The following is a 15,496-nucleotide window of genomic DNA, read 5'->3' as shown; positions in this document are numbered from 1 at the left end:
AAATATTAACATATGTAAATTAGTCATTTTACAAATTTGCTCATAAGTTAATGTTGAATAGTATTATTCTTGTGCTTTTTGTTCAGTTAGTTAGGTCTTTATATGAATAAATCTGCTTCTGGAAATCTCAAAATTTTGTCAACTCTAGTGTGGGAATGTTGTTTAGGAACAAATAAGTAAAATGAACTATCAGTCCTGGAAAGATAAAAGTGCTGTCGTATTTTTCTTAAATATGTGATATATTTTCAGGAGCATATTTTTTTGTATACTTTGGAAAACAGAGACACAGTTTCAGTAAAGGTATTTGTAAAACAGTTCAGCTGAATCTAAATATTGGCCAGTGTTCCTTTTATCTCTCATAATTTAGTTACAGAAAACATGAAATTTTTTAGTTATGACTGTGTATATGGAATTGGCAATGTTAATGATTTTTAATATTTGTTTCCTGTTGGAAATGCAATTAAAGTCTAGTTTGGAGAAGAAGAAAGTCTTTTTATGTATACCTAACAGATTTTGTTAGGATTTAATCAGGCAGAATACAAGTTAATTCCTTTGTAACTTATTTAACTTCAAGGAACCTATACAAACTTCTGGATATATTTGCAATTTTGAAGATTTAGAAATCAAATCTGTTCTTCTGGATGAAATATTAAAGGTAAGTATAACTAATTTTTTTTTGTAGGAAAAGTTGGTGTCAGTCTTAATGATTTGAATGTAGATATTTATTATGTTGAGTGAAAATAAAGGTGACGTGGAATAAAATTATGTTTCTTTATCCATTATGTTAGAATCCTGAACATCCTAACAAAGATTACATCCTCAATTTTGAGATTCGGTCATTACGAGACAGTCGAGCACTGATTGAAAAAGTTGGCATTGAGGAATCTTCCCAGTTCATAGAAGACAATCCACATCCCAGACTCTGGTAAGATCTCTTTATAAGCCAACTTTGTTTAAATCTGTGTTCTTTTGTATTCTTTTCCTGTTCAGATAGACCTAGTATTAAAGTACAAAACCTCAAATTAAAAGCAGGATACGCTTTAAACAGAATCATTCAGGAAAAAGAAAAAAAAAAAAGGTAACCATGCTCAACTGCAGTCTGAAGGGCTGCTGTTCTAACTGAGCATGTCTCTTCACTGGACTGAATCACATCCAAAGGAGTTTACAGTGTTGAGGGAAGGCCCAAAGAGCCTTGCAGTCCCCGGCTAGCCTGGCTTCCCACCTCTTTTTCAATTGGTGTGTTTGGGCAGTTTCAAGCTGTGTGGCAGTACGATTTCCCGAATGCAAGATGATGTGGGTTTTGTTCCTAAGCATTTGAGAATTCATGTTTCAGGAGATGCTGAGCAAGTGTTCAAGACTCCTCAGCAGCCATCTGAAAAAAAGAACTTGGGACCAGTTCTTCCCCAGGCTTCTAGTTCTTGAACCCAAAAAAGTGGGCTGCTCTTAAATTGGAACTCTTATAATTTTATAAATGTTGTACTACCTAGAATGTAAACTTGCTGTGTGCCATGGTAATTTGGTATAAAGTGCAGACTCAGGATACCTTTTTGCTCTATGCTATATGAGCCCCAAAACAAATCTCCATGCTTTTAGGGTGAATCTAAAGGAAATTAAAAAGCTGGCAGAAAGCTAACTTTTGGTGTAAATCAAAATTCAAATAGTCAGAAGTTGAGAAGGTGTTTATTTATTTAGGTATTTTATATTGAACCTTAATAATGAAGAGCTTAAAACCCAGTAAAGGGAATGCATTAGAATGATAATAAGAGCAGCTGATTAACCTTGTAGCATTTTGGACAGGCTATGGAGGACAGGAATGAGAAGGTCTGGGTATGTCAATCATGTTATGATGCAGCCTCTTAGAAGTAATCTGAGAAAAGGAGATGTTGGTTTGGTTAAACTAAACATAACATGCACTCAGCTATTAAACTAAACCTGAAAAGCCTGCACAGCAAACATGCAAGAGTAAACCTGTGAAAACAGGAGTTCTGGAAATCTATTTAATATCCTGTGTTGTAAGGGCTGGAAGAGTAAATGCCTCAGTAGACAATTTAATGAGAAGTCAGTAGCAGAAACTAAAACTCCATTGACAAGTTACTTGTTGAATGATGCCAATTCTCTTTAACTCTCTGGAGATTATTTCTTTATCTGTACCTTTCTTTAGTAATTTTGGCTGTTTTGAAGCTAATGGATTTCTTTGTGTTAGACGTTTGGCTTGCATCAAGGTGTGGTGAGAGTTCTCTGTTAATTCTGACAGTTCAAAGGGGAATTTAGAATTGCTGAAAGACTGGCCAACACAACTTGCTTTAAAAGTTTGTGCCAAAAAGCATTCCTTCCTATTGAGTTGTGCTTTTGTCTCCAGAACGTACATTCTGAAACCCGGGATGTGATAGCTACATGTTGAAAGTTTCTGTAATAGTACTGTAGTTTTATTAGTTTGAGTATGTAGAGTAAAATGTTAATTTTGCAAGTCTTCATTTTTACTATGTCCTGAACTATCTGAAGGGTTTTGGAGTGTTGAAGTTGTTCATGCTCTTTACTAATACCATCTATTAAATACAAAATGACTATTAGTTTTGAAAGTCTGCACCTTGGAAAAGTTTTATATTGTAAAATCACAAAATATGTATCAAATGTTCACCTTGCTCCAAAATTGCCATGAACTTAATTTTCATTATGCAAGGAAATATATGATGTGTCACATTGATACAGAAGAGATGGATTAAAAGTGTTGGATATAAAGCAAATATATTCTAGATCAGAACAGGACAGTGCCCTTACTGCTAGAATGCAACAAAGAGGATGATGTATGTTGCAGATCAATTGAATTTACCGTACTGTTTTTCTCTTGGTTTCATTGATGTCAGTGACGAGCACCTGAGTTGAAGTGATACTAACCTCAAACTGATTCAAAAAATACTGAGTTGATACTGCCTAAGTATGGCTTAGGGCACTGAATACAGTGATAATATTATTGGTTTTGTCAGAGCTCTACTGCGCTAACTTTGTTTCACAGTGTCAATCAGCCAGTCTACATTTACCTAGCCTTATTTTTGCATAAAATTCTAGAGTACATTCAAGCACCTGATCGACATAGGTTGGCCTGAAGGTTGAAATTCTGTTTGCAGAACTAGCCACTGGGGCAGTACCAGTACAAGGTTTCCCAGTCTGCTGTCCTAACTGGACAAGGAACATCCAGATGCATGAGAAGGATAATTTATTCTTCATGGCCAGTTTAGTTGGAGGCCTTCAGACTGAGGTTGCCATCAAGGCTTAAAGTTATGATATATGTATAGGTAGAAATACCTAAATGGGATTGCATTGAGGCCAGCCAGACATTTTATGTAGGACAATGGTAATACTCAAGCCCTGCCAGTTCCTTCCAAGCCAGTGTCCATTTTTACAGCTGAACAAAATAATATTATCAGTTATTTGAACATCTGTCACTGAGCCTGTACTGGATAGATCACAGAACATACTGTGGATAAACATACAACTGAATTAAGATTAGTTAGTAAAAAATACAATCACAGTAACTTGAATGTCTTCTTTAAATAATTACTAGTTAAATGGATCCTAATTTAATTTAATTTATAGCTACTTTTCCATCTGTTATGTTTGTTTTTCATACAGGCGTCTCCTGGCTGAAGCTGCTCTTCAGAAGCTGGATCTGCAGACTGCTGAACAAGCTTTTGTACGATGCAAAGATTATCAAGGTATTAAATTTGTGAAGCGTCTAGGCAACCTGCAGAGCAAGTCAATGAAGCAAGCAGAAGTGGCAGCCTATTTTAGCAGATTCGAAGAAGCTGAAAGAATGTATCTGGATATGGACAGAAGGTAATTGCATGTAGTTATCTCAGCAGCAAATAAAGAAAAAAGTCTGAAAAAAACCCTGCTTGCCTTAATAAAGAGTGGCTGTTTTAGCACTGAAGACTTTTTATCAGTTTCTGGAAGACAGAAGAACATCATATAGAGAGAATTTTGTTATATCCATAGATAACCAATTCTGTATGTAAATCGGTGCATTCCATACTGATTGCAACACCTCAGCTGCTCTAGGTAGTGCTGTGTTTCATAAATATTTTTCTTGCAAGTATTTTGTCAGTATTTCAACCGAGATTCCAAAAATACAAATAATCTTAACAAGCGTTTAATTTATGTACTGTTGCTTTTAGCTCGTAGCCAAGTATGTGTTCTTTCCAATTACATATACAAACAACAGTGTGTTTAATGAATGGTGATCTCTGGAGAAACAGAAAGGACTCTGGCTTAAATTCTGGACCAATTTTTGTTCAGGAATTAAAAAAAAGTAAAAATTAAAAAAAATTAAAAGTAAAATTAACAGTATTACTGGGAAATATAAATTAATACTAAGTAATTAGCTAGAGCACTGTCTACTGAAAAAGGACAAGAAATACTAAGCGGCAGTTGTACGATGTGGCCTGTAGGTGGTGGTCAAACATAGAGAAGCGTGTATCACTTATGCACATGTGAAACTTCTAAGCTTTGATTAAAGAAGCCATGAAAAAAAGTACGGAGTGATGGAGAAAAAAATATTTCCTCTTTCATGCTGTAAGAATGACGAACCTTCCTCTTCCTCAGTAAGGGGGGGTGGGGGAAGGCAGGAGCTGGGGAAGGATGCCTGTTAGTGCTTGGTAATGGAAAACTTTCTTGCACATAATTAACTAGCCAATGGGATTATGCCAGTTTGTAGAGGTGGACTGCCTTGTAAGTGCTTCAGTCACACTGCAACACTGATTTTTTTTTTTTTTTTTTTTGTAGATATGGCATATTCTTTTCCACATGCTGAAGAGAAATTTGACCACTGTAGGGTTGCCGAAGTCAGAGTTCCTATTTTATTTTTTACTGGTTTCTTGAACAGTAGAGCATGTTATTCTCCAGCTACAAGAATATGGGAATTCTGTATTGACCTGTCTCCTCACCACTAGAAAAATCTTCATAATGACATATCATAAATCAGGCTGAAATAGATTTATTTTTCAAATACAATTTTAGATTTTTTTACATAGATACTCTTACTTAGCTGACTGCACTGTCTTGCTGCTGCCTTCCTTAACTCAGTTGTAAGTTTAGGGCATTTTTTAAAGAAGTGTATAGATCTCTCCCATTTATTTTTTATGCATCTGCAAATTAGTTCTTTATGAAGTACTATAGAATTATTCTATATGGTGAAAAAAATCCATGCTAGACAAATGGTGGGTCATATATATGCGTGAATAATAAAAAGGAAAGACTTTTCAGAGTCCTTTCTCTGTCATCCAAAGTCATCTTGAATCTGAAAGAAGTCTCTAAAATCCATTCTGTTACATCTCAGATTTAGCTTTATTATTTATATTCCTTGCTCCTTGGCCTTTTCCGTCAATCTCCCTTCTACTTTTAGCCTCCTGTAGCTGCTGCCATCTATTGTAGCGGTCAGCAGTGAAAGATAAAGGGTATACCAAATTAAGAGGAAACCTGAAGTAACATCAGCCCCATTGTCTTGCTGGCTGTTCATTTAACTGCTCATACAGGAGTATGGCTAATAGGGAAGTGCATGCATATAGTATAACCTGTGAGCTCTCTGAGTATTTGCTTTTATGGAATACTGTTTAAATTGTAAACAACGATCACTGTGATACCTGCAATGTAGGTTATGAACATGAAAATACTTTTGGATGCTTTTCTCAAGATTTTGTTAGCTATTTTGTTGTCTGACTTTCCTGCTATGTTCTGTTTATACTAGAGATCTTGCCATTGGACTTCGGATAAAACTGGGAGATTGGTTTCGAGTACTGCAGCTATTGAAAACTGGCTCAGGTGATTCAGATGATGCCCTTCTTGAACAAGCACACAATGCTATTGGAGATTATTTTGCAGACCGTCAGAAATGGTATGTTCTGTAGGGGAACTAGTAAGAAGGAAATTACAAAGGAAATCATAAAAATGATGACAAGCCTTAATTTATGATGAGGGACAGACATCAGGAAAGTCAAGATGCAATATATGGGATAACTTTGGAATTGTGAGATTTAGCTCAGACCTTTATGGTTCTATCACTGCATGTACCTTTAAACAGATAGCTGTTGATCAACTCTTTAAAGAATGAATGTGATTAATCTCAGTTTTGCCAGAAGTCTGTCTTCTTCAAAGGAGAGGAGGGGAAAAGAAATACCTATACAGTTGTATTGGACTGTTTATAGAAAGTATTAAAGAAAAAATAATCAATTAAGAGCAGGAGAGAATTATTAAACATCAATGAATTTCAAAACTAACCACAAGCTTTCTAGAATGCTTAAACCTACAAATATTTGGAAAGGTCCGGAGTTCTCTCTGACCTGGATCTGTCTCCAGGCACCCAAGGAAGGTTTTAAGAACAGTGCACACATGTAACATTATTTCTCAAGAATGCATTTTGCAGTCAGGTACTGACTGAGCCAGAAGTGACATCTTCATAGTTAACAACTTGCAGAGAAAGTTTCTTTCATGACCCTTTCTTGTTTCCTTCTACGCCCATGTAAACTTTTAACATCCGGAATGCTCTGCCTTATAGAGTTCCATAGCTCTCCTATGAATTGCAATTACCCAGACTATATTAACACAAAGAACTTGGGTCCGAAAGCGGTTGAAAACTTGTGATTAGATTTTGAAAGTTGATTTTTAGATGCTTTAGGTAACTTTGGAGAATGGTCTTGGAGATCTTAGTGCTTGCATTTTTAAAATATGGAGGCATGACATTAAAGCCCTTTTGTGAAAGTTTAGTTGTAAGTTGTTGTCCATTATCAGCTATGATCTGTGCAGATGTGGGAATACCATTTTAAGATTCCTTGATTTCCTAACCTTATGCTAGTCAGAGAATCAATCTTGTTATCACTCCAATATAATGATCTCTGAAAATTTTAGTCCATTTCAGAAAAAGTGAAAGTCTAGCTACGAAAGCTTTTTCAAGCAAAGTTACCTATGTTTTTATATATCACAAGCTGCCATATTATTATTTTTTTTCTTATTAGGTTAAATGCTGTACAGTACTATGTGCAAGGACGAAACCAGGAACGTTTAGCTGAATGTTACTACATGCTAGAGGACTACCAAGGACTGGAGAATCTAGCTAACTCGCTTCCAGAGAATAATAAATTGCTCCCTGTAAGCAAAAAGTACCTTTATTTTTCATTGTCTTATGTTCAACTATTTATTTAAAATTTCCCGTCTTGGGAGGGTTAAGAAAGAAGGAGAAAAAGAATGCAATATAAGACATACTCACTTAAGCATAATGGTGTTACTTTGGTATTGATCACCAGTATTACTGTTGTTTTCATATTCCACCATTCTTCCTTTCCCCAATTGTCCAGGTTCCCAGAAAGACCTGATTATTCATCACAGTTTATGGCCACATGGCTAAGTCATAATTTACTGCTTTCCTCCCCAAATTGTGGCATTTCTCTCTAATAGCTATGCTTTACTGAGAAGTCACTCCTTATGGCTGGATACTTACTTTAGATTTGCTTTTGTCCTCTTGTCTGCACTGGGGTTTGTTTTCCCCAAATTCTTCCTGGTTGCTATTTCTGGTTTAATTTCTTACATGGTAGCTCTGGTGGGAATGCTAATGTACAAGGTAAATAGAAGATACTCTGCTGAAAGGAGGGAAAGTAGGTGGTATAGCCTGAAATGACCTACTAAGTAGTAGCTAATTTAAAACTATGATACGATTATTCCAAAATGCTTGAAAGATGCAAAACATGCTTACTTAAAGCCATTTCCAGTTGTTTGAACAAAGCAAGACATGGCACTTTCTTTTAAACCTCTTTATAATAGTGAAATTTCTTAAAATATTCTAAATAATAAGAGCACAGTCCTTCTGGTATGATTTGATTTGAAAAAAACCCCAACTTAAGTATCTTTTGGGTTTTTTTATGTTTAGAGGCAGTGTGTGAAAGTAGCACGCTGTTCTAAGATTTACAACTGTGTGTGGTGTTGTCACAGAATCCATGAAGCAAACAACCCTTTTCCCCCAACTTCATGGAATTAAATTAAACAAGAATTTAATAGTATTGCAGTTGCTACACAAAGTACTAAAAATCTGGAAGTGAATTTAACATGGTGCTGATGCTTTTTGCAGGATATAGCTTATATGTTTGTAAGAGTGGGGATGTGTGAACAAGCTGTGTCAGCCTTTCTGAAATGTAATCGACCAAAGGATGCGGTGGATACCTGTGTACATCTCAACCAGGTAAAACAGCAGTAGATAATCTGCTTTACTGATACCAATTTAATAGTGACATTTCTATCCTGGTGCCTGGTTAAATAGAAGCCCTTGTTAAGTGTCTGATGATTTGTTGTGATTTCTGGAAAACACATACTTCAGGGCTTAAGCCAGTATGTCTGTGTGTGGTAAGCATGCTCAGCATACAGATATTTGTGGCCTTTGTAGAGCCAGGCCGTGCTGCCTCCTGATGGAATGGGAGGAAGACTGGATAGCTTCTGGCTGTTCATTTTCCACATCCCCCTCTTTCCTTGTACTGATGCAAATACATTTGTGGCTGCATTAGGATGTAGCTGGAAAAGAACCAATCTGAAAAACAATCGGTATGTTTACGGCTAGAGCTGTTCCCCAGTGTGACTCACCTGTGCAACTGTGTCAACACGAATAAGAGAGAAACTGAGTATGGCTATGAGGAACTTGATGTATGGGAATGGCAGGTCTGCCTGGTGCTGGATTTATGTGAACAGTTTCCTAGTTTATGGATCTGAAGGGCTATTAGGTGTCAGATTCAGCCAAGTTTCTCAGTCCTGACAGACTTCTGATTGGGGCAAACACAGTAGCCAAACTGTTGAAGATCAGGAAAACTCACAGACAAAATGAGGTGTATAGAAGGGTAAGTAAATTGTTACTGTTTTTGCCTTAAGCTTATGGGCTGAAGTCCTCTTTTAGACATGCTTTTGAGAGTCTGGGTTTTGGGAATACCAGAAGTATTGAAATCCACGTGTCCACTTACGAGCAGCTGTGAAGTGATTTTGCAAAGCTTTTACCAAAGCAGAAGCAACTGCTTTATATGTGGTTTTGGACAGAGGTTCAGCATTTGTCTCACAGGCCTGCTGTATCACATGACTGGCAATGATGTTAGCATTTGTATTCTCCTGCTTTTTACTTTTCATTTTTTAGTAGCCTGGTTCTAAATGGTGATGAAGTATTGCAAACAAATGTTGCAACCTATTCACAGATAACCAGCTTGTTCTGAGAATGTATTTGAAAAAATGAGGTTGATAATTGTCTGCTTTTGTTTCTAGTGGAATAAAGCTGTGGAGCTGGCTAAAAATCACAATATGAAAGAGATCGGATCCTTGTTAGCCAGATATGCAAGTCATTTATTGGAAAAGAATAAAATCCTTGATGCTATAGAACTCTATCGTAAAGCCAATTATTTCTTTGAAGCTGCTAAACTCATGTTCAAGGTATTGCAGGTTTTATTTTTGTGTTAAAACTGGGTTTTTGGACTAGCTCTTATTATTTCCATGCTACTTTTATTTTCCTGGGGTTATTTTAGTGTTAACAAAGTCCAGGCAATAAGCAGATGCCATTATACAGGATACTGCAAAGATTAATCCAACTCCTAAATTCAGGTATCTCTATCTTAAATAGCTACCCTGGATGTACTGTGTGGGCAGGGGAGAGGAGACTTTCAGGACACAAGCCCTCTGATTAATTTTGAGACTTTCACTTCAGAATGAGATGAACTGGACCACAGAAAATGTCCTGCTGCCCTCCATTGCCTAGTAAACAAGTAACGTAGACTGGCCTGGGTGCAATGTCCACATTATTTTATATGTTGTGTGGATTAGTTTTATCTCCTTTATTTTTAAAAATTGCAGCGTCATTAACTAGAAGTTAAATTTTTGTATTTCTTCAATTGATACCTTCAACAAACTGCTGTGATACGCTTTTAAGATAAAGAAGTTGCTCAGGTTTGGTTTGGCTACAGAGATTTCTGTACGTAGCACTTGAAGTCTGTAACTGGTATGTAATTTTTATAGTAAATTATATATATTGCTTTCAAAAGCCATTTTTTCCAGGAAAACCACCAGACCTTATTGAAAGCTATGTATTTCTGAAACTTCAGTGTTTCAAAATTGCTATTTTTTAGTTTATTTTTATATTAAGTCAATAGACTTTATACGTGGTTACACTGATTTATCCTTCCCAAGAATATGGCTCTATATACTTGTTAGCTAAATAAATATAGAATAATGTGCATACTTCACTTTGACGTTTTCATTTATAGTTTTGTTCGCAGTCTAAATTATTACATTCAAATGCAGAATCGCTTTTGGCATGATTTCCTAGGTCTGTACCAACATGCAATTGTCCAAGAAAATGAAGCAGCTCTTTTAATATTTTTTTTCGGTTTTTAAATCTACATTAAATTCCTTGGTTTTGTTTTTAAGATTGCAGATGAAGAATCAAAGAAAAGGACAAAGCCTTTACGAGTTAAAAAGCTTTACGTATTATCAGCCTTACTTATAGAACAGTGTCATGAACAAATGCAAAATGCACAAAGGGGAAGAGTTAAAGAAAAAAGTTCAGAGGTAAGAGTGTCTTTTTTTTTTTTTTTTTTTTTCTTTCTGAATTCTGTTATGTGCTACCTAATCAGAATAAATAAAGCTATCTTCATGTGCGGCTATTATGTTTTTTTAATAACCCTTTTTCCTGCTAAGAACAAAGCTTTCATTAAAGCAAGTTTTCCATGAAAACATCATGTTTGAAGTATTGTTTTAAGAGATTTAAATAATATGTATTTACATATTTTTTTCTTCCTAAGTTTAATGTGGTGTTCTTAATATTTTCACTAAACAGTGAAAATCATACTAAAACTCCAGATATTCCCCCCCTCCCCCCATTTAGAAGTATCAATCCCAAAGAGAGATCTGTGATGAGATTATGTTGGCTCTAATTTAGCAGGGGAGATGGCTCAGATATGGGGAAAGCGAATGGAAGATATTTTTTTTTTTCCTGGTCACACTTTTATGTTCTTATGTACAAATTAAATAGTTTAAACAAAGTTTTAAGAAACCTGGTGTTGAAATGCAATATTAATCCAAACTATGAACGAGTCTGCAGATGTGCACAGAATATATTTGTACACATGTATATGATATTTATCTTTGACAATCTGCACCATATGTTCTGCCTATGCATTGTATAAAATGTCTAACAATGTTCACTTTAGGTCCCTGTATTTATATTTTCCCTAGTTAACACACACAGTGGTGTAATCACCAAGTACAGAAAAGTTCTTTTCATATATCCCCATTTCCTGCTGAATCTGTTTCATATAAAAATTACTTGTGATACCACTTTGTTTTCAGACTGCTTCAGCTTTGGCTGGTTTGCTGGAAGAAGATGTTCTTTCTTCAACTAATCGCTTTGCAGACAATGCTTGGCGAGGAGCTGAGGCTTACCATTTTTTCATACTTGCACAAAGACAGCTCTATAAAGGTTCTGTAGATGCAGCACTTAAAACAGGTAGGGCTTAATTTTTAACCTTGTAAAGAAAGTGTTCTAATTTTACAGACCTGCACAGCACATAATTTCATTTATAGTTGGTACATTATTCTATTCTTGCTAGATCCATGGAATTCAAAACAACCATATAATGCATTAAATATGGCTGCAGTCAAGATACCTGGAAGGTCTTGGAGTACAATGCAAATCTAACTTATTAGTTAGGTTAAACTGGGCAATATCTGTAGATGTTCTGTTGACTGTTTCGTTTGTCTTTAAATCATAAGGCATGCATGCCTGAATTCACATAAGGGCTCCCTGGAGAGCTTCATAAAAAAACTTGTGGGAGTCAGAGAAGCAAATAATTCTTTGTCCAAGTAATGAAGGTCCATTTCAAATACTTCTAACATATTTTTTAAAAAAAAGTGTCTCAAAAAGACACTTGAATTTCCCAGTCATATCTCCTTATTTTTATTTATTTTTGAAAAGTGTTGAACCATGCATGATTTGTAGTCATGTCAATGAAAAGACTTTTGTTCATTGTGTCCAATTTGTAAGATTAATACTGTCTCCCAAATGCAAGGTTGTGCACATGGGTTGTGGCAATCCCAAGCACAAATACAGGCTGGGTGGAGAAAGGGTTGAGAGCAGCTCTGGGGAGAATTACTTGGGGGTGTTGGTGGATGAGAAGCTTAGCATGAGCCGGCAATGTGTGCTTGCAGCCCAGACAGCCAACCGTACCCTGGGCTGCATCAAAAGAAACAGGGCCAGCAGGTTGAGGGAGGTGAATCTTCCCCTTGACTCTGCTCTCATGACACCCTGCCTAGAGTACTGCATCCAGCTCTAGGGCCCCCAACATAAGAAGGATATGGACCTGTTGGAGTGAGTTCACAGTGGGGCCAGAAAGACAATCAGAGGGCTGGGCACTTCTCCTATGAAGACAGGCTGAGAGAGTTGGGGTTGTTCACTGCGGAGAAAAGAAGACTCCAGGGACACCTTATAGCAGCCTTCCAGTACCTAAAGGGGGCCTGCAAGAAAGCTGGAGAGGGACTTTTTAGAAGGGCATGTAGTGATAAGACAAGGGGCATAACGGTTTTAAGATGAAAGAGGGCAGATTTAGATTAGGTATTAGGAAGAAATTCCAAGGGTGGCAAGGGCAGTGGCACATGTTGCCCAGCGAAGCTGTGGGTGCCCCATCCCTGGCAGTGCTCAAGGCCAGGCTGGATGGGGCTTTGAGCAACCTGGTCTAGTGGAAGGTGACCCTGTTCATGGCAGGGGGATTGGAACTGTAGGTGATCTAGAAGGTCCCTTCCAACCCAAGCCATCCTATGATTCTGCTAGTAGTAAATATTTCATACACATGTCTGCACTTCTTGGAAGATATGCAATAACTTCCTTGGACTCTTTTTCTTCCCCCCCCCCCCCCCCCCCCTTTATTTCTTAGCTCTTCATTTGCAGGATTATGAAGACATTATCCCTGCAGTTGAAATCTATTCCCTTTTGGCACTCTGTGCATGTGCAAACAGAGCATTTGATATTTGTTCAAAAGCCTTTGTTAAACTAGAATCCTTGGAAACTCTTAGGCCAGAGCAGCGGCAACAGTTTGAAGACCTTGCTCTAGAGATATTCACGAGACATAGTTCAAAGTATAACAAAAAATCTGATCTGGATGATGTGCTTGAGAGGTGGGTTTGTATTTATGTGATACTGTACTAATACTAGCAGTTTTTTCTGCTATTGTGTGTATTTTGCGTTTTAGCAAGTTCTGTGTGACCACGTTAATAAGGTGCTTTGTTGCTCAACCCAGATACTAGGCCAGAATGATGCAGGTATTAGCCAGTGTGCAGAAATACACCACAGTTTTATTTGGGAGAATAGACAGTGACTGTTTTTATTTGGGAGAATAGACACTGAATGTATTTGAGGAACTGCCGTAAAGATATAACTTCATCTTAATCTGAAATGCATGCAGACAGAGCACAGGAGTTTTAAGACTTCTGATAAGGTGTCCCATGCCGTTAAAATAATGATGTTGCCGTTTGCATCACCATCCTGATATGATGCAAATATCAACAAGTGAATGTTTAACTATCATTAACCACTAAGTCTCCACTGTTTTCTGAATTACACATACTAATCTTTCCACACCATACAGATTTGTGAAGTGAAAGAATCAGAATATGAAGGGCACGCTTTAAGTCCTTGTGTTGGCTGTGCCTATAATAGCGTCTGACATGTTTCCTGCTAACAGCACGGAATTTGTATGGAAATTTGTTATGAAATTTTCTTTGTAATTAATTTTCTTTTTAATGAATAGGGTTTTAACCAGTATTGTTTGATTTTACTGTGCAGGTGTATAGAGTCTCACTAGCAGTTTTCATGTTGACTCTTCAGAGGAGTAAATGTAATCATAGTGCAGGCATCTAATTGGACCTTAATATGACCTTCACAGCTTCTTTTCACTTAATCTTTTGGTTCTGCTGGTCCTGATTTGTTAACCCTGTGGTTCTGGGGGTGTACATTTTATTGTGTGAAGATTTACATATGTGGCTGTGTTAAGTGAGGTGTTAAGTGATTTAATAACTACTAAGCAAAAAGTGGCACACATTTGAATAGTGAACCAGTCTTTTACAAAAGAGCACCACAAGTTGTGTAACTAGCTGTAGACACACAATTTGCTATTTATGCTGTTTTGCAAATTTCTACAAAACAAGTGTTTGTTGCTGTTTTAAGACTGTGTTTTTATTCTTTCAGCTTTATTTACTCTTCTGTGTCTTTCTTTTCTTTTCTCTGCCCCCGCCCCCCCAGCAGTGGCGATGGGAAACTTCCTATATGTGTTGCAACGGGAGACCCTATCCTGGAGTATCGATTCTGGATGTGCAGTGTGTGTAAGCACTGTATGAAAGCCAAAGAAGCAAGCAATTATAACTTCTGTCCTCTGTGCCACAGCACAATATAATATAGCACAGGATAAAGGACTGATTATCTTCGTTATCTGTTATGCCTCCTAAAAATACAATGTTACCAATGTACTTGTATTTTAAAATACATCACAAGTGTGGTGTATGCTAACAGGCAGTACCACTATTAGAGAAACATTTAAAAAAACAAAACAGAAAAGGCCACAAGTGAAAACCTTCACTTGTTCCCTTTATGCGAAGAAAGGACTGTGTTAATGAATTTGATCTTTTTGTTAATTTTTTTTACAAGGGCTTAAGGTAAAAGCATTGTCTTCTAACTGTAAATTGAGCCTAGTTTCAAAACCATGCAAATTGAATGTAGGTTAATCTTAATACAAAAAAGGTGGAGCTTGCTCAGAGTAAAAGGTAAGTCCATAGGAAATTACTGGGTTTTCTCAAAATTCCAAGTTTTCTGAAGGAAGTAATTTGTAAGTTGAAATAATGCCACGGTGTTTCTGGTAATATTGTTGTATATGGTTTTGTACTATTGAGTGGTAACACTAGTTTAGGCATACATTTGTGCAGTTTTCTTTTGCCAAGCAATAAAGGGCTTGCAAACATCTACCCATCCTTGCCGCCGTCTGCCTGTGGGTCCCTCAGCTCCGGTGAGGACTGCAACTAACAACATCTACGAGCCTTTGCGCTGGAATGTGGTATTAAGCTGTTGTGTGTGGGTGGGGTTTTTTTTTTTTCCCCAAGTAGCTCGAAGAGAGCAGCTGCCATCTGTTCAGCAGATTTCAGGAGCTGAACTGTCTCCTTGCTACACACGGAGGTTTAAGGAATGTTTCGCTTAGTGCTGCGCTGTCCCGTGGCACTACTGGAGCCGAGTCTCTGCCCTGGCGCCGGGCCGGCTCCGGCAGGGGCGCGCCGGGCCCCGGCTACGCGCGGCCCAGGTACCAGTGAGCCCCGTTCTGTGAAGAAAAGGTTTAATATCACTAAAGGGGTTTTCCCCCAGTATTTGAGCTGCTTTCTCCTTCCCAGCCGTGTCCGCTGGCGCGCCGTGCGCCCCGCGCGCTTCGCGCTCCCTGGCAGGCCCGCCGCGGCC

At 37.5% G+C, this 15,496-nt stretch overlaps 1 protein-coding gene across 6 annotated transcripts in view; it reads left to right on the top strand.

The window, feature by feature from the left end:
- WDR35 (WD repeat domain 35) overlaps positions 1-15,481 on the top strand; it is a 49,176-nt gene extending 33,695 nt beyond the window's left edge. For 2 of the 6 annotated variants that reach the window (XM_055714286.1, XM_055714288.1), the window contains 11 exons: positions 575-655; positions 789-925; positions 3,631-3,834; positions 5,741-5,887; positions 7,005-7,137; positions 8,111-8,221; positions 9,280-9,444; positions 10,435-10,575; positions 11,356-11,512; positions 12,936-13,176; positions 14,303-15,481. In XM_055714286.1, coding sequence (XP_055570261.1) covers positions 575-655; positions 789-925; positions 3,631-3,834; positions 5,741-5,887; positions 7,005-7,137; positions 8,111-8,221; positions 9,280-9,444; positions 10,435-10,575; positions 11,356-11,512; positions 12,936-13,176; positions 14,303-14,450 — 1,665 coding nt within the window. In that variant the 3' untranslated portion in view covers positions 14,451-15,481. Of the gene's footprint in view, positions 1-574; positions 656-788; positions 926-3,630; positions 3,835-5,740; positions 5,888-7,004; positions 7,138-8,110; positions 8,222-9,279; positions 9,445-10,434; positions 10,576-11,355; positions 11,513-12,935; positions 13,177-14,299 lie in introns of all 6 variants that reach the window. The other 4 variants (XM_055714285.1, XM_055714287.1, XM_055714290.1 and 1 more) reach the window with 3 other exon arrangements.
- The last annotated feature ends 15 nt before the right edge of the window (positions 15,482-15,496 follow it).

Source organism: Falco cherrug, chromosome 6 (assembly GCF_023634085.1).
Source record: "Falco cherrug isolate bFalChe1 chromosome 6, bFalChe1.pri, whole genome shotgun sequence".
In the NCBI taxonomy this organism is placed as follows: Eukaryota; Metazoa; Chordata; class Aves; order Falconiformes; family Falconidae; genus Falco; species Falco cherrug.
The sequence above is the reverse complement of the archived record's forward strand: the minus strand, read 5'-3'. Positions and strand labels throughout refer to the sequence as shown.